At 42.7% G+C, this 22,866-nt stretch overlaps 1 protein-coding gene across 1 annotated transcript in view; it reads right to left on the bottom strand.

Annotated features, from left to right (window-relative positions):
* Positions 1 to 22,866, bottom strand: part of tsnare1 (T-SNARE Domain Containing 1) — a 426,977-nt gene that overhangs the window by 16,442 nt on the left and 387,669 nt on the right. Inside the window, exons 5-7 of the mRNA XM_034173593.1 lie at positions 18,697 to 18,787; positions 18,516 to 18,590; positions 13,651 to 13,704 (exon numbers count right to left, since the gene is read on the bottom strand). Of these exons, the coding sequence (XP_034029484.1) occupies positions 13,651 to 13,704; positions 18,516 to 18,590; positions 18,697 to 18,787 (220 nt within the window). The remainder of the gene's footprint in view (positions 1 to 13,650; positions 13,705 to 18,515; positions 18,591 to 18,696; positions 18,788 to 22,866) is intronic.

The following is a 22,866-nucleotide window of genomic DNA, read 5'->3' as shown; positions in this document are numbered from 1 at the left end:
AACTGTACAATCATCTTACAATGCGCTGTGACCATTCAGTGATTATATGTGAGTGGTGGAATGTCACATGGATGATGACATACATGTCAGGCCTTTGCTGCTCCTCTTGACCGGGCAGGATTAGCCACCCATACAATTCATTCATAAATCCAACAAGGCACTCTGTGTTGTATGGGCCAACCAAAGGTAGGTTGCAGAGGATACTTTGGCTGGAGATTGCAGCACACATTGCTATGTTTGCACCCCTCTGGTTTGGCACTATAATGGTCACCCTTTGACTGATCATATTCCTCTGACACCTCCTGACTTTTTGAAGAGTAAAAAAACAATTAAACTAGCAAATACTGATATCTAGCCTCCTTCACATCACCATCATTCCTTTTGAGTTAGACAAGTTGTAGTTTCACCTGGCTGTCAATTACTCTCATCAATTTATCATATTCATCGTATTGTTATTGACTTATTTTGGCAATTGAACAGACTAGTGTGGATGTGATAACTTATACAATGAAATGATGCTGACATGTTTTGCACAGAACAACCATTAGACTGAGAATCAACATCTGTTTAGATGAACAATATCTGGGTGATTCTTAGACTACGGGCACTTATTATGTCCTTTGATCATATTGTATGAAAAACAGAAAAAAGGGGAAATTTCACACTTTTATAGTTATTTTTACAATGAAAGTGTGTTAAGAAATTTGTTCTAGTAGTCTATGATGACCGTTTCACCTTTTTTCAGCATCATTATATGCAAATATTGCCATTTTGTGCTTGTCCCACACCCAGACTTTTGATCTTCAATGATAAAAATGAATGGTAAAAAAACATTTTTTCTAATGTTTTAAAATAATCAAAACATAATTGGGGTATTCAATGTCATACAACTGTTATTTTTTTTTAAACAAAATGTAGTTGTCCCACACTATTGCCGTAATTTCCACCACAACACTGTAATGTCCCTAAACAGTTTGTATGAAAGATTGTTTGGGTAGTTTCTATGGAGATAAACAGTGACATCAGAGCATATGTATATAGTGCCAAATCACAACAAACAGTTGCCCCAAGGCGCTTTATATTGTAAGGCAATGGTGTGGTGGAAATTACATTTACAAGGCCAATAGTGACCGTAGTTAAAGAATCACCCATCTATACTTGGTAATTGTGCTAAATGTAGGCTAACTTTGCTACCTGTATTTAATCACTTGCAAAGATGTACTAAGACATTTGCAAACTGATGAAATTAATGAGAAATTCAATTCTGTTGTGAACAATTGCCAAGTGGTTTGGAGGTTTGTACAAGACTGAAATGATGGTTCTTGGTCCAGCGAGACATCGGCATCAGTTTGACCAGCTGGCGCTCAGCCTGGGTTCGTGTGTCATACATCATACGGACAAAATGAGGAACCTTGGGGTAACTTTTGATCCCACGTTGTCTTTTGACCTCCACATCAGGGATGTTACTAGGACTGCTTTTTTCCATCTGCGAAATAAAGCGATGATCCGCCCCATCCTGTCTATGGCTGATGCTGAGACCCTGATTCATGCTTTTGTTTCTTCTAGACTAGATTATTGTAATGTTCTGTTTTCAGGGTTACCACAGTCCAGCATCAGGGGTCTTCAGCTGGTTCAGAACGCTGCCACCAGACTTCTGACACATAGCAGAAGGTTTGAACATATCACACCCATTTTGGCATCTTTGCAGTGGCTCCATTTCTCTGTGAGAGCAGATTTTAAGGTTTTGTTATTGACTTATAAAGTTGTTCATGGACTGGTGCCATCTTATCTGGCTGATCTGGAACTCTACATGCCGGCCCGGGCTTTGCAGTCGCAGGATGCGGGACTTCTCTGTGTTCTTAGGGTGAAGTAGTCAGCGGGTCAAAGAGCCTTTTCGTATCATGCACCTGCGACCGTGAGGCAGTCGGAGTCCGTGGACATTTTTAAGTCAAGACTGAAAACCTATTTTTATTCTCTTTCTTATGGATAGTTTTTTTTTTTTTTTTTTTTATCTTTTTGGATTTATTATTCTTTTACTTCTGTTTTTAATTATGTATTTGAATTTTTTATTCTTTTTTAATTATTTATTTATATTTTATGTTGAATTGTTTCACGTAAGGCGCCTTGAGATGGCTTTTGTTGTGATTTGGCACATTATAAGGCAGGGGTGGGCAATTAATTTTACAAGGGGCCACATAGGGAACCTGAATTATGTCCGAGGGCCACACCATCAATAACTCGGCTGTCTCCCATTACAAATTTTACAAAAAATTACCTATGTAAATATTTAAATATACCTAAATAAACCTCTCTAATGATTTGCAACACACAAGCTTGACATTTTTAATATATGTAATAATAATCACAGACCTCATGAGGGCCGGACAGAGACATGCAAAGGGCCGCATGTGGCCCCCGGGCCGCAGTTTGCCCAGATCTGTTATAAGGTAATTAAATTACATGTTGTTTTGAGAATGTAATTTATCTTTCAAGAAATGAGCCAAACCAATGGAGAAAAACTGTAATTTAATCCACCCCCACACTTCAGATTTGATGCGGGGTGTGTGTTTTTTTTTTTTTTTAAAAGAGAGGACATGTGAGCAGCTTAAAGGTGTTGTCCATGTGCTGAATGCAAAGAGCTGACAGCACTGCTGCTTATAGCCCGACAACTGGCCTGAATAAGGACGGATGCTCTCTCCTAGCCTGTGATTGGTTGGCAGCCGAGATGCTGACGTCAGCCTCACCTTGGTGTGGCGTAAGTGCTGCTCTCCTATATCTTTAGGAGTGGGAATTCCCACTCCTAATTCGAGGCCAGTTTTCGGGCTATGCTGCTTACAGTGCTCTTTTTTTTTTTTTTTTTTTTTCTATTCCTACACGCCTCAAAAAATATTTTGTTGGTGTTTTCTTTTCATGACGACTCACTGGAACAGTACACTGAATGTTTTCAATGAATGAATGGAATGTTGCATTTTTAAGCACCAGACTTGTTTATCGTGAGGTGATAGCACTCTTGAACTGTTGCTGACAATGCTCCATGATGGAAAGCTCCGCTATTGAGCTTTCCATGATGAGGTTGTACGACTGCTATAGGGAAGATGATGATATTGGCTTTGCAGACATGCTAGTCAGGACTGATTGTCATATGTCCCCCGTACTACTGCTTTACAACACTAGTTAATTGCAAGTCACATGCACTCCACAAACACTGCACGCGCACTGTTCACATGCCTCAGACATGTGACTGGCACAGGCTGACAGCACAATATTCCCCACGGCTCATGTACACAGCCTGTATGTGACAACTGCCATGCCTGTACTCTTTCACATACTTTCCTCTGGGTAGGTGGGGTTCGCCTGTTGCTGCCACTCCCTGCAACCCGTACGTGGTCACCACACATGCAGGGAGTTGTGAGGCTTAACAGTCTTGGTTTGTTTGTAAAAACATCTTGAAACTCAACCTGAGTAGTGGATTATTTGTCTAGCTTGCTCATTGAGTATTTGATACATACACAGAATGATCATTGTCATTGCAGGTTATACAACAAACTTCCTGTTTGCAGCATTAAAAGATTCAGATAAACAAAATAAATGTAAGATATCAACATACAAACCCAACCAGCCCAAGCACATCCATCTCTGCCTTACCCATGATCATATACACAGCTATACCCATAATAGTGTAAGTATATTTGAATAAGACGCACGACAGTTGTCTGTTATTGTACTGGATGTTGGTGTTGTGACCTGTTGAAGCCTTTCCACAACTTTGGAGAAAAAAGCTGTTTTGCAACCTGTTTGTGCATGTGCTAGGAGTTCCGTGGGGGTTTCTGGTTTGTGAGGGATACTGCTTGATGTATATGGTCCATTTGGAGAGATTCCTTGAGTGGATGTCACTCAGCCTTAGAAGGGGAGAGCCAACACTTCTCTGAACCATCTTCATGAGCTGCTGTTGGTCTTTTTTGTCTGCAGCAGTGCAGCTGTAGTACCACAAAGTTCAGCAGTAGGTCAATATGCTCTCTATTGTGCAGTAGTAGAAGCTGATGAACAGTCTCTGGGAAGCCTGTTCGCATTGCATATTCCTGAGGAAGAACCATCTTTGCTGGGCTTCTCAATTGTACCCCTCAGCCCTTCCTCTTCCCCCCATTTTGCGCAGGCACGAGAGACAGAGGGGTGTCTCAATTCTCTTTTTGGAGTGAGGCGGAGGGGAAGGCGAAGGGCTACAAACCCCTCTGTTTGGAGTGAATCTGGATGCACACTCCATTTGGAGGGGTAGGAGGAACTTACTGCTGTCTCTGAAAAAACAAACATGGCACCGAAAGAGCCCCACAAATTAAACGGCTTTCATTACAAATTACGCTGTTTAAAAAGTTATAACTTGCCAAAGAACTTTACAGGCAGTTGTCTATGACAGCAACGTGTATGCTGCTGGATGCATGTTGCGTATATTGTCGTTCTGAAGAATATCGTAACTTCGCTCATGTGCTGAGGCGTTATAATGCGCATACACACAAACGCTACGATAAGACACTTTTATATCTCAGAATGGAGAAAATCATGATAAAGGATAAGCACGTTAATTTGTATGTTCATAAATCCTTGGATAATAGCGACCCCTGCAGTTGGATTTCAAGGTCTGTAATGTGTGTGTATTTTATAAACAAACAGGGAACCCTGAGCGCACTCGTCTCCTAATAAGAAAATGAGGCAGAAAATGAGAAGTTTCATCAATGGGAATAAGTTGGAAAATATATACACACACATGTATATGTGTAACACATAACCTGATGTCCTGCTATTATTTGTCAAGGAAATTTCTAAAGGAAATAAGGCTGGATGCAAAAAATGGGAGAACTTGAAAAATAAATATAAGGTTAACAGAACTAGATGCAGCCCATAACATAGATACAGGTGCTGGTCATATAATTAGAATATAATGAAAAAGTTGATTTATTTCATTCCATTCAAAAAGTTAAACTTGTATAATGTATACATACACAGACTGATATATTTCAAGTGTTTATTTTAATTACTAATCAATCAACTGATGGTTAATCAATTAACAATATTAATTATTACTATTATTAATGATTAATTATTATTGATATTAACATTAATTACTAGTTAATTAATTAATAGCAAAATAAATTATTACTAATTAATTATTAATACCACAAAATTCTCTGACATGATTGCGATCCGTCGAAGATATCTGCAACTTTTTCTATTTCTTTGCAAGGTCATTTCATCAGCAAATTTGATCAGTGTTGCAGTTGTGTGATGGAGTGCAGTCATGTGTGAAGAGACAATATAAGGCTCGACTGAGAATGGAGACTTGAGGGACACCATTGCTTAGAGTGATAGTGGAGGAGTGGTGACTGATCTTGACGTGCTGGAGTGTGCGATCAGAAAATATTTCATCCAGTGGCAGAAAAGGGGTTTCAGACCCAGTGTCTGCAGTTGGCTGACCAGTTTTATTAAACTGATGGAACCGAATGCAGAGCTATAATCCACAAACAGCATCCTGATGTAGCTGTTGAGATTTTCCAGGGTTGTGAAGGCTGCATGCAGTGCAATGGATCAAGAGACAATCTTCCTCGCCACTGAGGAATTGCCTTGTATTCATGATCTGGTACAAAGTTAGTATCCACAAAAGGAGAAGCAAAGATGGGCAGCGAATCTCCAGGTACCTTGTACCTGTCAACAGGTACAAGTGAAAATGATCAAAATATTTATAAACAATGTTCTTCAAACAAAGATTTGGAGAGATTTGCCTACAGTATTTCTCCCTCGACAGTGCATAATATCAATAAACTACTCAAAAAAATCGGGAGGAATTTCAGTGTCTAAACTTGGGCAAGGGCGCAATCTTAAACTGTATACTGGTGATCTCCAATTCCACAAATGGCACTGCGTCAAGGAATCACTGTTCAACAGCTGATACGAGGGCTGTCAATAAAGTATAAGTCCTTTTTATTTTTTTCAAAAACTATATGGATTTCATTCATATGTTTTTACGTCAGACATGCTTGAACCCTCGTGCGCATGCGTGAGTTTTTCCACGCCTGTCGGTGACGTCATTCGCCTGTGAGCACTCCTTGTGGGAGGAGTCATCCAGCCCCTCGTCGTAATTCCTTTGTCTGAGAAGTTGCTGAGAGACTGGCGCTTTGTTTGATCAAAAGTTTTTCTAAACCTGTGAGACACATCAAAGTGGACATGGTTCGAAAAATTAAGCTGGTTTTCAGTGAAAATTTTAACAGCTGATGAGAGATTTTGAGGTGATACTGTCACTTTAAGGACTTCCCACGGTGCGAGACATTTTATCCGGATATTCCACTGTTAAATTTTTTTTTTAATGAAAGACGTGCGGGCGGATTGCAGCGTCGGCTCGCAGCCGCCGCGACCCTCCGCCACAGAAAAAACACCTCTGTTGGAAGCCTTAAGGACAAGTTGGAACATATCCAGCTGTTAAACAATTTCTCATATACTCACTCCCCTGAAAGCCATCAAAAGCCGCCTGGATTTTACAAATGGTTATCAACACGGAGGTGTTTTTCCTGTGCCGCCGCACCGCGTCGGCTGCGTCCCGACGCGCGGACCCGTCCGCACATCTTTCATTAAAAAAAATCTCCTTTAACAGTGGAATATCCGGATAAAATGCTGAAACCAACTTCTTCTGAAACTTCTCTGTTCTCTCACGACGTCCCGGATCAATGGAGCCTGAAATGTGGAGGTTTTCAGCTTGAAACAGGCTGACGACGGCGCCTGAGAGCGCTGCGCGACGTCTCGCACCGTGGGAAGTCCTTAAAGCGACAGTATCACCTCAAAATCTCTCATCAGCCGTTAAAATTTTCACTGAAAACCAGCTTAATTTTTCGAACCATGTCCACTTTGATGTGTCTCACAGGTTTAGAAAAAACTTTGATCAAACAAAGCGCCAGTCTCTCAGCAACTTCTCAGACAAAGGAATTCCGACGAAGGGCTGGACGACTCCTCTCACAAGGAGTGCTCACAGGCGAATGATGTCACCGACAGGCGTTGAAAAACTCACGCATGCGCACGAGGGTTCAAGCATGTCTGACGTAAAAACATATGAATGAAATCCATATAGTTTTTGAAAAAAATAAAAAGGACCTATACTTTATTGACAGCCCTCGTATATCCATATGGGCATGGGATGACTTTGGGTAATCTTGGCAAAAGTAATTTACACTTCTGTGATGCAGGGTTAATACAGACAAGTACACTGAAATTATAGCGCAACATATGATGTTTTCAAGACAGTATATTTTGCAAGGACATCCATGCATTTTTGAACAAGACAATGCAAACCAACTTTCTGCACACAGTACAAAGACATGACTGTGGAAGAAGAGGATATGGGTACTGGACTGGTCTTCCTGCAGGCATGTCCCCAAAATAACATGTGTGGAGACTTTTGGAACAAAAAAAAAAAAAAAAAAAAAAATGATGACCCGTACTGTTGCACAACTTGAGATGTGTTGGCAGGAAGAATGGCACAATATAACTTTTGAAGCGTTTCATCCCTTGGTATCTTCAATGCTAAAATGTCATGACAAGGAATGGCAACAATACAAAGTGGTATGCATTAGCAGCCCAACTATTTCTGGAAAATGTTGCAGGTCTTAAATGCAAGAATGGATGTATATTGATCAATAAAATAAAGGTGAACAGAAATAAAAAAAAAAAACTTTTCCCCAAATGTTCCTAAGCCTATAAAGCCTATAAACCTATTTAAGCCTATAAAGCCCACCCTGTGAAATAATTGTCCGAAAATTCTAATTTTTTGAAACAAGAATCTTTATTGGACCTTTTAACAAACCCACCAAAAAAAAAAAAAAAAAAAAAAAAAACCTTTTTGCATATGAGTTTTTATTTGTATCATATTTGCTAAATTGGGCGTTCTAGCTTAAAAACATCCACTTTAAATCCAGAGCAAACATAACATTTCAAACCTATAAAATGCTGCATTTTCTTAGGGAAATTACTGTGGATCACTTGTTTCAGGCAGCCATTATGAATGTCTCATCTGAAGGCCCTCTGATGCATAAGATACTGACATCTGGTTTATCTGTGCACTACAAGTATCTCATCGTATACGATGGGTTTTTTGGGGAGAAAATATCACACTGATGAAGCAGACATCTCAGAAAATCCTATATCAAATATGATACACTTGGCGTTATAGGGTTAAGGTTGTATTCTCCCAATTAGGTGACTTTGGTTCACATTTTCTCTGGAAAATCCTTGAGTACTATGAATGAATTTGCTTCAAATGAGTGGTTGGATACTTTAGAGGTATACAATAGACTAATTTTGTTTTGGGATCCTGCTGCTTCCTGTCTTGATTGTTTGTGAGACTTGGATGCTATCCAGTGATCTAAGGAGATGACTGGATGTCTCTGGTATGAGATTGTTTCAGAGGATCTTTGAGTATGAATTTGCTTCAAATGAGCAGTTACTTTGGGACACTATCATTTGCAGTGATTGCCAGTGGGCTAAGGAGTTGGGTTACCACTATTTTAAACCTGGATTTGATTCCCCTTCAGCTTGCCTGCCTGTGTCCTTGGACAAGACACTTGATCTGCAGCGTCTCAGTCCACCAAACTGTAAATGGGTACTGACCTCGGCTGGGGATGCAACCTGCATCAGGCTGACATCACATCCAGTACGAGTCGTAAACCCTCATGTTTCACATTATGGAATGCGGGGACTAGGGGACTAGCCCTGGTACCAAAGGAGTTCAGCTCCTATACAGGATTTACTTCTTTCTTACAGCAAAATAAACAGATAAAAAAAACTGGAAACCCAAATGCACATTCTGATAGCTGTTTTTCCATGTTTGTTTTCATTCACTTCACATTCATTTCTGTAGTTATTTCAGTAATTATCTTGTGTATTTCAACCCATCACTCATGTTTCCAAGTGCCAGTAGGTCATATGGTCCACTGTGATTACCAACATTACTGTTTTCTCCTTGTTCCTGTTTGGCGTTGTCTTTCTTGCCTACCTCCATTGGATTAGTTTGCCTAAAGTTTGGTTTGAAATGTATGGCTTGCTTTTTTGAGGAGAGCCTTTGCAAAGCCATCCCAGACATTGTTGAAACTGATCCACCTTGTTTTGATCATGACCAGATTGTGGAACTGCCCCTGCCTAACCCCGCATAGACTGCTGTAATGATTGATCTGCTGTGTTTTGACCTTGGCTTCTTTACTGGCTTTGGGCTCACTTTACTGTCTGTGCTCTGTGTTGGGCCCATCAATACATCCAGTGTTATTACAGTTGTATACGTTTGGCTGCTGTAGTAATCTGTGTCAATACAGAACTCCTGGCTTCATTTTATGTACACTGTAATGACACATGGAGTTTATCTGCACTGAACATTGCTTTGGATGAGAGTGCACAACTAAAACATCATGAAGGGAGTCAGCTGTGTTGTGTGTTGGGGGGGGGCGTGGCTGGATGTTTTGGTGTTCTTTTCTTGTCTTTGCTCTCCAGGTGGCATGAGGGCTGATTTGTCTGTGAAGAAGGTGCTGGCTGAAGAGTCTTCACCCTCATCAACATCATGGAAAGCACCTGTGATCGGTGCTCACGTGCAACCTGGACGACTTGCAGCTGAAGCAGATAATTGGATGGCGTTCTGCATTTAAGTCATGTGTGATTCAAGCAGAACTGCCGGGAAATCGACCTTGTGACGTTCGTTTGTGAGACGCTGAGGACCGCGCCTGGGTTTGACACATCGAGCCCGTGAAGCAGGGAGGGGTGAGGACACATGCTGTCAGCACACACGAAAGGTAATTAAGTGTTTAGGTACTTGTTGATAGTAACTTGGTGTTTTGTTACACAGTATACTGGAATTGTAAAGAGAATTGCGCAGTTTGCTTCTCACTGCTGTGGCGTGAAGGATAAGTGATCCTCCACTTGTTGTGAGAAGCTGCTCATTTGCATAAAGTAAAAAAAAAAAGGACACTGACCTCAGTGTGTTGCTGGCAGCGTGTGTTTATTGGAAGATATAGTTGTATCTGTTGACTTACCTCACCGTCTCTTTGCTTCACAGAGAATCAGTTTGTCGTGTCCACCTGGGGGGTGTTTGGCGGTGGTAGGAAGTCCAGGAGCGCCGGGTTTTAATCTTTGCGGGCGCTGGAGAGCGAGCCGCGGATCACTACACCAGAGGGACGTTGTTTTTTTATGTTTTTACACTTTTAAACACAGGTGTATAATAAATAGTTTTTGTTTGGAACCGCTTCTGGTTATTTTTAGCGCTGGGTCCTGTCTGACGCAGGTTCGCTCCTCAATCCGCGTCGACACATAACAGAATTTCCCGGCCATTCCATAATGGACCCAGCGGCAGAGGCGGTTCCTTTTGCCGAAAAGATTCAAGAACACTTGGAGAAAATATGGGAGCAATTACAGCACCTCGCAAATCAAATTAAACAAACAGACGCCCGTGTTACGGAGCTTGCAGCTCAAGCCGTTCCGCTTCCTGCAGCGCCAGCTGCGGCATCATCGATACCAAGGCAGATAACTCCGTCACCCAAAGATTCGGTGTTTGAACCGATCATTTGTCATCCGGAGCCCTATGCGGGAGACGTCGAAGCTTGTGCTTCGTTTCTGATGCAATGTTCTCTGGTTTTTGCTCAGCGACCGGCTTCCTTCTCTTCTGATGGAAGTCGTGTTTCGTATGTGACAAATTTGCTCCGAGATGACGCCTTAGCTTGGTCACAGCGTTGTGGAGTAACAACTCGCCGTTGTTAGGGTCCTTTAAGGATTTCTCCCGGGTGTTCCGACTGGTTTTTGACCATTCGGTGAAAACGAATACCGTTGCTCAACGGTTGCTGAATCTCAGGCAGGGGAGGCGGAGTGCGGCGGAGTATTCCGTGGACTTCCGGATTTTTTCTGCTCAATCAGGTTGGAATGCCGCAGCATTACGAGGCGTGTTTGTAGACGGGTTAAATGAGTCATTAAAAAACGAGCTGGCGGTCCGTGATGAGCCAAACGATTTAGACGAGCTAATATCGTTGGTGATTCGTCTAGATGATCGGATGAAGGAGCGTGGACGCGAGAGAGGACGCCCATCAGAGCGGCTTTTTTTGTCTCGGGGCTTTCCCCGACACAAAGCTGGGCCACCTCTTCTTCGCCCCACTGAGGCTCCTCCGACGGGACCTCCGGCTCCTCCTATTGACGAGCCCATGCAGCTCGGACGAGTCGAGATTCCTGTATTGCCCCGACACGTAGGCGTCAAGAGAAATAACGGTGACGTAACTCCAAGTGTTCTTGGACAGGCAAAAGAACCCACATAAAAAAAAAAAAATAATTTTTAGCACACGTAAATGTTTTGTTTTCTTTAATCAGGGGTTATACTTGTTTGGGGAGGTAGGGGCGTATCTGGTGGAGTGATAGGCGGTTGGAAGCCCGCCTGGGCTCACTTACCTGTCAATTTTGTATGTGTTTTTAGGTATTTTCTGTTTGGGTTGTTGGGTCGTTTTTGTTTTGTTGTTTTTATTTCTCTACATTCCTAACCCCACCCTCACTTGCCCTTAGACCGCTTGTCTTGTGGGTTGTGGGGTGGTGCAGGTTGGTCACGCTGAGCATTCTCAGAAGACCTCTGCACCTAGGGGGGGGGGTGTTAGAGGCGTTTTTTTTGGTTTGGTTAAGGCCCGGTTCCACTCCAGCCTCGGTGAGCCGTTGGACCGATTGTCATGGGTGTTGCCGGGGTGTGGTGCAGCGGAGACATGCCTCAGTCAGAGGGGTGGGCCGATCTGTTGCCGTTTGCCATTTCGGTGGTTCCACCCCTCCCGAGTGGCTGGGGTATGGTCGAGTTGGGGCGCTGGACGTATTTCCGGTTCTCCGCTGCGCTTTGGGGTTGGAGCTGGGTTAGTTTTTACCTGTTCCCTTCTCCGGCTTAATATTTTGAGCTGTTCGCCAAAATAGAGCCGCCAAAGAGCTCTGGGAGGGACCTGGGGTCTTTCGGGGTGCCGGGGAGGGCAACAGGGTTTATGGTCGTTTTATATCCCCCCGGGGTTGTTTTTGGTTGTCCTCCGGGGGTTGGTTTTTGGTTTTATTTTGTTTCCTTCCGGGTTCCGCCTCCAGGGTTGATGGGACGGTCCTCTGGGGGGGGAATTGGCTTGGGACCGACCGGCCAAGTATGACCGGATCTGGGGTTCCGGGGTTGTGGGGAGGGTGCCTCCTGGGGTTGATGATACGGTCCCCTGGGGGGCACCATTTCACTCCATGTATACCTGGGGACCTTTGTGGGATCACGGTTTTGGCTGTTCCTCCTGGAACTGGCAATGAAGGCCTTCTGAGGGGGGGGTTGGGCTCTGCAGGTCATTCTGGGGGGGTTGTTTGTTATTTTTCTTTTATGCATCTGCGTTTGTACTGTGTTGTGGGACTGTGTTGGGTTTTTGTGTTTGGGAGTTTTTCTTTTCCTCCCGGGGTTTGATGGGACGGTCCCCTGGGGAGGTTTTGGGTGGGTTTTATGTTTTTTTTTGTGTGAGTGGACTTGTTCTGGGGAATGTTTTGGGGCTTTTGTTGATTCCAGCCGGCCTTCCAGCTGCGGTGCCTGTCTTGCTGTCTGCTTCCTGACGTGGACCCCGGAGGGAGGGGCTGTTCTCGGGCCTGGTCTGTTCGGTCGCCGGGAGGCTTCCCGTTGATGGGGGGGTACTGTTGTGTGTTGGGGGGGGCGTGGCTGGATGTTTTGGTGTTCTTTTCTTTTCTTTGCTCTCCAGGTGGCATGAGGGCTGATTTGTCTGTGAAGAAGGTGCTGGCTGAAGAGTCTTCACCCTCATCAACATCATGGAAAGCACCTGTGATCGGTGCTCACGTGCAACCTGGACGACTTGCAGCTGAAGCAGATAATTGGATGGCGTTCTGCATTTAAGTCATGTGTGATTCAAGCGGAACTGCCGGGAAATCGACCTTGTGACGTTCGTTTGTGAGACGCTGAGGACCGCGCCTGGGTTTGACACATCGAGCCCGTGAAGCAGGGAGGGGTGAGGACACATGCTGTCAGCACACACGAAAGGTAATTAAGTGTTTAGGTACTTGTTGATAGTAACTTGGTGTTTTGTTACACAGTATACTGGAATTGTAAAGAGAATTGCGCAGTTTGCTTCTCACTGCTGTGGCGTGAAGGATAAGTGATCCTCCACTTGTTGTGAGAAGCTGCTCATTTGCATAAAGTAAAAAAAAAAGGACACTGACCTGAGTGTGTTGCTGGCAGCGTGTGTTTATTGGAAGATATAGTTGTATCTGTTGACTTACCTCACCGTCTCTTTGCTTCACAGAGAATCAGTTTGTCGTGTCCACCTGGGGGGTGTTTGGCGGTGGTAGGAAGTCCAGGAGCGCCGGCTTTAATCCTTGCGGGCGCTGGAGAGTGAGCCGCGGATCACTCCACCAGAGGGACGTTGTTTTTTTATGTTTTTACACTTTTAAACACAGGTGTATAATAAATAGTTTTTGTTTGGAACCGCTTTCTGGTTATTTTTAGCGCTGGGTCCTGCCTGACGCAGGTTCGCTCCTCAATCCGCGTCGACACATAACAAGCTGTGAATAACAGATGATCAAAGAAACCCTGTGATGTCATCATGTTATAGGAATGACTGGAAAACAAAGGACGTATTCACAGCTCACCTTCTTTTCTGTCTGCGGAGGAGGAAGCAAGGCTCTTGAGCGTTCTGCAATTTTCTGAAAGAGGAAAAAAAATAACAGCAGCATAAAATCTTTTAGTGCTTGTTAACTGAAAGTCAGGATTTTAATTTTTCTATCTTCACCACACAGCAACATAGAAACTCAGAGGTACAATTGTCTTAATGCAACATTAAAGGTGAAGTGTGTGTTCAACAAGAAATTGCAAGAGAATGCATTTGGAAAAATAGAAAGGAATTAAAATAAAACATGTATCTACTAAATGATTCATCAATGAACTGTAAAAAAAAATAAATAAAATAAAATACAGGTTAAGGGCAGGGCAGCACATAAACCAATAAGTACCAGCTGTCCTACAATAAAACCAAATATAAATAAATCTTCGATGTTCTCCACAGAGAGTGGTGCCAAGCATGTGACGCGCCATTTCTCCCAGGCGTCGAGAACATAGCCACAGGGTAGGTTCCATCTGGGCACACAGGGTCCCCCAGCCCTGATTTTCATGTTGAAAAAATGGTGTCAATAGCATTCAGAGGCCAGCTGATCAATTCCATGGTTAATCCAATATAGTGTGAAGAATTCAGACCGGTGAAGTACAGACTTTGAAAGTTAGAGCAGAGATGGAGGAGAGAGGAGGAGATGCGACCGCCCTTGCTGGAGTCCCAAGCAGTGGGCAGAGTTAAGTGTTGGCTTTCCAACAAGGTGGTGATGCACATGACTGGAAGGTAAAATGCAGGTGATTGCAAATGAAGATGATTCATATGGGTGCATTAAAACAGACAATTTATCTGATTGTATAAGCCTACAGAATAAGACCCACCCAGATGATAAAAGTTGCAATTCGTCAACTGACTACTTGAGGCTGGCTCCACAAGCGAGTAGGGTCCCATTCAAGTCCATTTTAAAATGTTCATCTTTACAGCAGAAATAAACATGTCATCCTTGTACAAAAATGCTTATGGCCTCTACAGCTAATTTTCTCCTCAATGATTGCCTTAGTTTAAGAGCTTTTATGCCACAGTTATGCATAATTAGGTGCATGGTACCTTTGCGTGACAGCTGCTGAACCAGGCACCTCTGACTCTCATAGTGTCAGTTGCTCAGGCATTGCTCGATGCGGACACTATCTGTTGCCGAGGGCTGTGTTTGTCATTTTGAGCATTTTCTAACAATACACTACACCTGAAGTAATATAGCTTTTTGTGTGGTGAAATGTCTTAATGGACGTCCCTACTGCAATATTCATGTTGAGTGAAACTCTGGTCTTTCTTTATAGCCCCTTCACACATCACACGATTGAGGCAGAATGGCGCATCAAGGAGTTAAATGGCACTCGTGGAAAATCAGAGCTGCACTCAAATGGATTGTGCAGCAGTCGCCACATTCATCCGGGCATGGCGCATGTACTCTATATTCGTGTGCAGTTCGTGCTGGAAACCCATTCGAATGGTGGGCAAGATGAGTTCACACTGCCATCTGATTGTGTTTGGATCATTTGCACGGCATGTTGTAGCAAGGTCGGACATATTGTGCCACAGCCGAGCAGCTGCAAAAAAATCATCAGCCATGTCAAACTGTGGCCGACTGATGCGATCGAGGCAGCCTTCATAACAGTGGCCCAAAGTCAGCGAATGCTGTACGAGTGGCCATTCAACCCATTCTTGTCCAGCGTCAGCTGGAGTCCAGGTGCCACCCACAAACATCTATTTCCATGCTCCCAGCATCAAAATAGAGAGCAGGCAACCACTTTTGAGCTGGATGTGCGAATGGCCCCACATTTTCTAAGTGGTCGACGAGTGTGCTGTGCCCCCTTCCCCCAGTGCAACACATATGGTGTGCGAGTGTCCTCCCCCTGCCACACAAATGAAATGGTGTGCGAGTATGCGGTCCCCTCTGCCAGCAACACTGCCAATGTGTCATGTGTCTCCCCCAAAACCACAATCCAACATCATGGAGGTGCACCTGAGGTGAGAAATGCTCCAACGGTGGCCAGAGTGCAGTGTCATCACTGTCCAGTGCAGTGTGCACATCTGGACAGCCTGTCATGTCCATGATGGACATCATGTGTCACATTCCCTGCCATTACACAAAATGGGACATTATGTCGGCGCTGTCAACCGCCCATCATGTCATATTCTGCATGTCCTTCTTGATGTGGGATCACCATGCAGCAGTGCACATATGATGACACTACAGAGCTAAAAATAAAAAATACTTGATCTGTGGCCACTGAGCGGATAGCTACGTGACACACGATTGCAACGTGGGGCTTTGACTGACAGCCAGCCGTGAGCCCAAGGGGGCATGTTGTTCAGATCACGTCAGTGTTGGCTCGCTGACAATGTCAGGTGACATGCATGTTGTCAGGCGAGAGTGTGGGTGACAATGAGGTGTTCAATTAAAAGAAATAGTGAAAAAAATAACAAAATACAAACAAGAAGCTCATTCATGTGTGATGGCTTTGCTTTGCTCTGCAGATATGAGGGGTTGCCCAACTCAGACTCCCTCTCGTCAGCTGACAGGGTGAACACGATGTGTTAAATTACAACAAAGAATAAATAATTATAATACAATGATCAGCATGTCATGAGAGATTGGCCACACATGTGTATTGCTGTGGCATGTGATAAGTTGATGGCAGATATGTGTTCTGCAGCTGTGATTTACACCAAAAAGGTGGGTGTGTCACATATGACCCACAGTAGTTCAGCTCTGTGTCGTGGGCACAGAGTTGGACAACACATCGTGCCATGTAGAACACCACTTCTGACCACTCCACTGTGAGGCACATATGTCTGCATGGTTTCCTGAGGTGGTAGAAATAAAAACAAATAACACCTTCAGCAGTGCCTCAGTGTGCGTTGTAGACACGATCAGCCAGGCTGCTCCATGTGAATATATGGGTGATTCTTTAACTCCGGGCACTATTGGCCTTGTAAATGTAATTTCCACCACACCATTGCCTTACAATATAAAGCGCCTTGGGGCAACTGTTTGTTGTGATTTGGCGCTATATACATGTGCTCTGATGTCACTGTTTATCTCCATAGGAACTACCCAAACAATCTTTCATACAAACTGTTTAAAGGGACATTACAGTGTTGTGGTGGAAATTACGGGAATAGTGTGGGACAACTACATTTTGTTTAAAAAAAATCACAACAGTTGTATGACATTGAATACCCTAATTATGTTTTGATTATTTTACTGATATTTTATTCAGACATATTTTAAAACATTAGAAAAAACGTTTCTTTACCATTCATTTTTATCATTGAAGCTCAAAAGTCTGGGTGTGGGACAAGCACAAAACGGCAATATTTGCATATAATGATGCTGAAAAAAAGTGAAAAGTCAGACTACTAGAACAAATTTCTTAACACACTTTCATTGTAAAGATAACTATAAAAGTGTGAAATTTCCCTTTTTTTCTGTTTTTCATACAATATGATCAAAGGACATAAGTGCCTGTAGTCTAAGAATCACCCATATCTGTGTCGAAACTCCTTGGGGTTCAAAGAGTTTATGCAAACAAACTACCAAGGTAATTTTTGGTGTAAAAGTAAAATAAATAGGAAAACAAAAGGAACACATAAATGAAATTAATTTTACATGAAATAATAATGATAATAACACAAATACATTTTATTTATAGGTGCCTTTCAAGAAATTCAAGGACACCATTACAATGCAACAATATGCAAATTTAAAAACATTACAATATAAGTTATATGATTTCATATACTGAATGAATGTTTCACATGCCGAATAAATGAACTTTGTTTCAACTTCAAGTGTGGCAAATAAAGTAGAACATTTTGAAGCATTTGTTTCAAATCTATTGATGAAGTATTGAGGCTTTATTAAGTACAGCTTATGATGACATAGTTTTGATACAGTCACTGGAACAATGCTTGAAACAGGGTTCAAAACATTCTGGAGCAGTGTTTTGGATTAGCCATCACTCATTTGCAGTAATGACAAAAGCTTTTGACACCATCCATATCCACACATTCTAGCTACGGTATTTTTCCATTATATTGTGTATTTTGTGCAAAAATTTGCATATGTAGTGAGCATTATGTTTCTTACAGAAGTTGCTGATAAAGAATATGCAGCTCTGTGTAACTCTGGCTGTTAGCTGTATGAAGCAGAGTAACTAGCACACAACATGCCCAGTGTTCAGGAGGCAGGCAATTTATGTGAGTAAACAAGTGACATATATGAATTAAAATGGTTGAGCCTGCTCAGTTCCCAAAACAGTTGTTTGTAATTTTTAACATTCTTGTTTAACAACAATCTTTTAACTATCCAGCAGGTGATAGACACATCTATGAGATATTACATAGGCAAAAGAATGTTGCTATTTTGGTCAGTCTGGTATATCAATGTTCACTAGATGCAATAGGGTCCATCCATATTAAATGTTTTAATTTGGTGAGGTACAAGATGATAGCTTTTACTGTTTTTGAACTGTTCTCTCCATAAACTAGATTGGACTAACTTACCAAATGGCCTATTTTTTTGCTGTCTCAATTCCAGTGAAGTTGATGTCTGAATACAATCATTTAAATGGAATTTAAATTTCAATTTAAATATGCTCTATGTATTAATATTTTTCTTTCACATGACAAATTATTTTAAATAATGGAATTGTTCTTTTGATGAGGGGGACCTGAGTTTTTCCACTTGTAAATGGGGACGTGTGAAGGAAGATTTTCATGAGCACACTGAATGGGGTAGGATGATGGACACATCAACACCAGTGAGAAAGAATTCGAGAAATAATAATAAGCTCAATTTATTTATTGAAGTCATTTTTGTGCAATGCAACCAATATGATACTGTACCTTCTGCAGCTCTCCATACCGCTGCACAGACTCTGACAGTTCACTCTTTAGTCTGGTCAGACGCAGGCAGTCTTGCTGTGCAACAAAACAAGATTATCTATAATCACCTCAAATCTTGTTTAATCCACAGTTTATTCTTCAAAATGTCAGCAAGTGCTGGTGAGAGGATAGAGGAACATACCCGTGAAGAGCCACTGATGATATCAGAGAGCTGTTTGATCAGCTGACTCGTGCTGGTGATGACTTTGTTGGTTTGCTGCTGTGTGGAGTGTCTGAGAAGAAAGACAAGAAAGGACTGAGAATTGTACCTCCACCAATGCTAGTTTCCAATTCCACAAATCTTTACCTTGGGGGGAAAAAAAAAAAATCAAGGTCATAGTCTTGTTAGAAGTGACTTTTCATAAGCTAAAATATAACAGAAAATATAGCTAAATAGAGCTCAAAGGGGATTTTCAGTGTTAAAATCCAATATCTGCTAAATTCGCAATATGGATCAGATGCGGATCAAAGTTAGCTCACTCACTGAGAGTGCCATTTTGCACAAATGAGAGTGATTGAGGCACTTTTGATTGAGATATTATGTAAAATATACACCAAATGGGTTTTCAATATAAATTTCAAATGTCCACAAAATCCACAATCTGAATCAGACCCAGATCAGACTTTGTCAGGTAATAGTGAGTGCCAGTCTGCATCTCACTTTCAAATATGACAGTGATTGGGGCATGTTGATAAAGAAATATTGTAAAATATACGAGGTCTATTAGAAAAGTATCCGACCTTATGGTTTTTTTCAAAAACCATATGGATTTGAATCACATGTGATTACATCAGACATGCTTGAACCCTCGTGGGCATGCAAGAGTTTTTTCACGCCTGTCGGTTACGTCATTCGCCTGTGGGCAGTCTTTGAGTGAGGAGTCGCCCACCCTCTCATTGTTTTTTTTTTTTTTTTCATTGTTTAGGAATGGCTCAGACTTCTGCTTTGTTTGATCAAAATTTTTTATAAACTGTAAGGCACAACTGAGTGGACACCATTCGATAAATTCAGCTGGTTTTTGGTAAAAATTTTAACAGCTGATGAGAGATTTTGGTCTGGTAGTGTCGCCGTAAGGACGGCCCACGGTGCCTGACGGCGATCTGCGCTTCGAGGCGCAGATCGCCTCACCGTCTCACCGTTTCAAGTTGAAAACTTCCACATTTCAGTCTCTGTTGATCCAGTAAGTCGTCAGAGAATGGAGAACTTTCAGAAGAAGTCGGCATGAGGAGTTTATTCGGACATTCCATTGTTAATGGACATTTTGTAATGAAAGAACGTGCGGGCAGAGTCGCATGTCGGGCCGGACCCGACCGCGGGGGGTCGCGACAGGAAAAACACCTCCGTTGGAAACCTTAATGGGCAAGTTGGAACACGCTGTTAAACAATTTCTCAGTTACTCACTTGTTGAAAGCCATCAAAAGCCGCCTGAAGTTTACAAATGGTTTTCAACACGGAGGTGTTTTTCCTGTCGCGGCGCACACAGATTTGCCGAGTCGTCACGGAAACGACTCGGCGAATTTGCCCGCACATCTTTCATCAAAAAATGTCAAACAGTGGAATGTCCGCATAAAGTCCTCATGCCAGCCTCTTCTCTGTTCTCTCACGACGTCCTGGGTGAATTAAGCCTTAAATTAGGATGTTTTCAGGTTGAAACAGGCCGACGACGGTGCCTGGAAGCGCTGCACGACGTCCTGCTCTGTGGGAAATCCTTACAGCGACAGAAACACCCCATAATCTCTCATCAGCCATTAAACCTTTCACCGAAAACCAGCTTAATTTCTCGAATAGTGTCCACTCGGATATTCCTCACAGGTCCAGAAAAAATGTTGATAAAGCAACGCGCACCATCTCGAGCAGCGTGTGAAACAAAGGAATTCAGCCGACAGGGCGGGACCACATCTCACTCAAGGTCTGCCCACAGGGAAATGACGTCACCAACACGCGTGAAAAAACTCACGCATGCGCACGAGGGTTCAAGCATGATTGGTGTAATCGCATGTCATTCAAATCCATATAGTTAAAAAAAAAAAATAAAAGGGTCGGTTTATTATCTAATAGACCTCGTACATTAAATAGGGTTCTCAACGTTAAATTTAAATTGCCACAAAAATTGTAATTCGGATCAGATCCGGATCAAACATTGTCAGTTGATAAAAGATACCATCCTACATAATGGTGTCAATATGAAATAAATGTGATCATTTTTGACAGAGTTATGCATTTGTTAAAAATCTATTTGACGTTAAAGGTAGGGATTTTTCTGACTTTTGACATATGACCTTGAAAATTTAATAAGTTCTTTTCTATCAGGATATGAATCTCCAGCACAAATTTCATAACGATAGGTTTTTTTTTTGGCTCCAGATAGATAAACTTTATTGATCTCACAGGAGAAATTCACACGTTACATCAGCTCTTAAGAAAACACAAAAGGTGGGTGCAAGTAGAGGAAAATGTTCATCTAACAGCATGTGCAAGGATAAGCAATAATAATAATACTTGTAACAACTCAGCCACATGGGGTGTGCAGCCAGTACATTCTGAGTGCCGGTCCCAAGTCCAGATAAATGAGGGCTGCGTCAGGAAGGGCATCCGGCGTAAAACAAGCCAACCCAACTATGCAGACTAAGAATCGAATTTCCATACCGTCTCGGTCGCGGCCCAGGTTAACAATGTCCGCCACCGGTGCTGTTGCCCAACAGGGTGCCGGTGGAAATTGGGCTACTGTTGGGCGAAGACGACGACGAAGAAGAGAACATTTCCACAAACAGCGGGAGAAGAAGAAAACTAGAAGGGTAGAAATGAGAGTAGGGACTTTGAATGTTGGTAGTATGACTGGTAAAGGGAGAGAGCTGGCTGATATGATGGAGAGGAGAAAGGTAGACATATTGTGTGTGCAAGAGACCAAGTGGAAGGGAAGTAAGAGCAGGAGCATTGGTGGTGGGTACAAGTTGTTGTACCATGGTGAGGACAGGGAGAGAAATGGTGTTGGTCATTTTAAAGGAAGAGTATGTTAAAAATGTGTTGGAGGTTAAGCGAGTGTCTGACAGGGTGATGAGTGTGAAGTTGGAAGTTGAAGGGGTGATGAAGAATATCATCAGTGCATATGCCCCATAGGTAGGTTGTGAGATGAAGGAGAAAGATTTCTGGAGTGTGTTAGATGAGGTGGTAGAGAGTGTGCCCAAGCATGAAAGACTGGTGATAGGAGCAGACTTCAATGGGCATGTTGGTGAAGGGAACAGAGGTGATGAGGAAGTAATGGGTAGATATGGTATCAAGGATAGGAATGGGAAAGGACAGATGGTAGTTGATTTTACAAAAACGATGGAAATGGCTGTGGTGAATACCTACTTTAAGAAAAGGGAGGAGCACAGGGTAACATAAGAGTGGAGGAAGGTGCACACAGGTGGACTACATTCTTTATAGGAGATGCAAGCTAAAGGAAATCACAGACTGTAAGGTGGTGGCAGGAGAGAGTGTCATTAGACAGCATAGGATGGTTGTTTATAGGATGAATTTAGAAGTGAAGAAGAGAGTGAGAGCTCAACAAAGGATCAGATGGTGGAAGCTGAAGGAGGAAGACTGTTGTGTGAAATATAGCGAGCAGGTGAGAGAATCACTGGTTGGAGGGGAAGCAGTTTTGGACAACTGGAAAAATACTGCATATGTGGTGAGGGAGACAGCTAGGACAGTACTGGGTATGACATCTGCACAGTGGAAGGAAGACAAGGAGACTTGGTGGTGGAATGAAGAGGTCCAGGAATGCATAAGGAGAAAGAGGTTGGCGAAAAAGTTTTGGGATAGTCGTAGAGATGAAGAAAGTAGACAGGAGTACAAGGAGATGTGGTGTAATGCGAGAAGAGAAGTGGCAAAGGAAAAGGCATATTGCGAGTTGTACAAGAAGTTGAATAGTAAGGAAGGAGAAAAGGACTTGTACCAATTGGCCAGACAAAGGGACAGAGCGGGAAAGGATGTGCGGCAGGTTAGGGTGGTAAAAGATGCACATGGTAATGTGCTGACAAGTGAGGAGTGTGTGCTGAGAAGGTGGAGGAATATTTTGAAGAGCTGATGAATAAAGAAAATGAGCAAGAGAAAAGGCTGGATGATGTGGTGAGAGTAAATCAGGAAGTACAAGAGATTAGTAAGGAAGAAGTGAGGGCTGCTATGAAGAGGATGAAGAGTGGAAAGGCAGTTGTTCCAGATGACATTCCAGTGGAGGCATGGAAATGTCTAGGAGAGATGGCAGTAGAGTTTCTAACCAGATTGTTTAATAAAATCTTGGAAAGTGAGAGGATGCCTGAGGAGTGGAGA

The sequence above is a fragment of the Thalassophryne amazonica genome, chromosome 7 (assembly GCF_902500255.1).
Source record: "Thalassophryne amazonica chromosome 7, fThaAma1.1, whole genome shotgun sequence".
Lineage (NCBI taxonomy): Eukaryota > Metazoa > Chordata > Actinopteri > Batrachoidiformes > Batrachoididae > Thalassophryne > Thalassophryne amazonica.
This window is presented reverse-complemented; position numbering and strand designations above follow the sequence as displayed.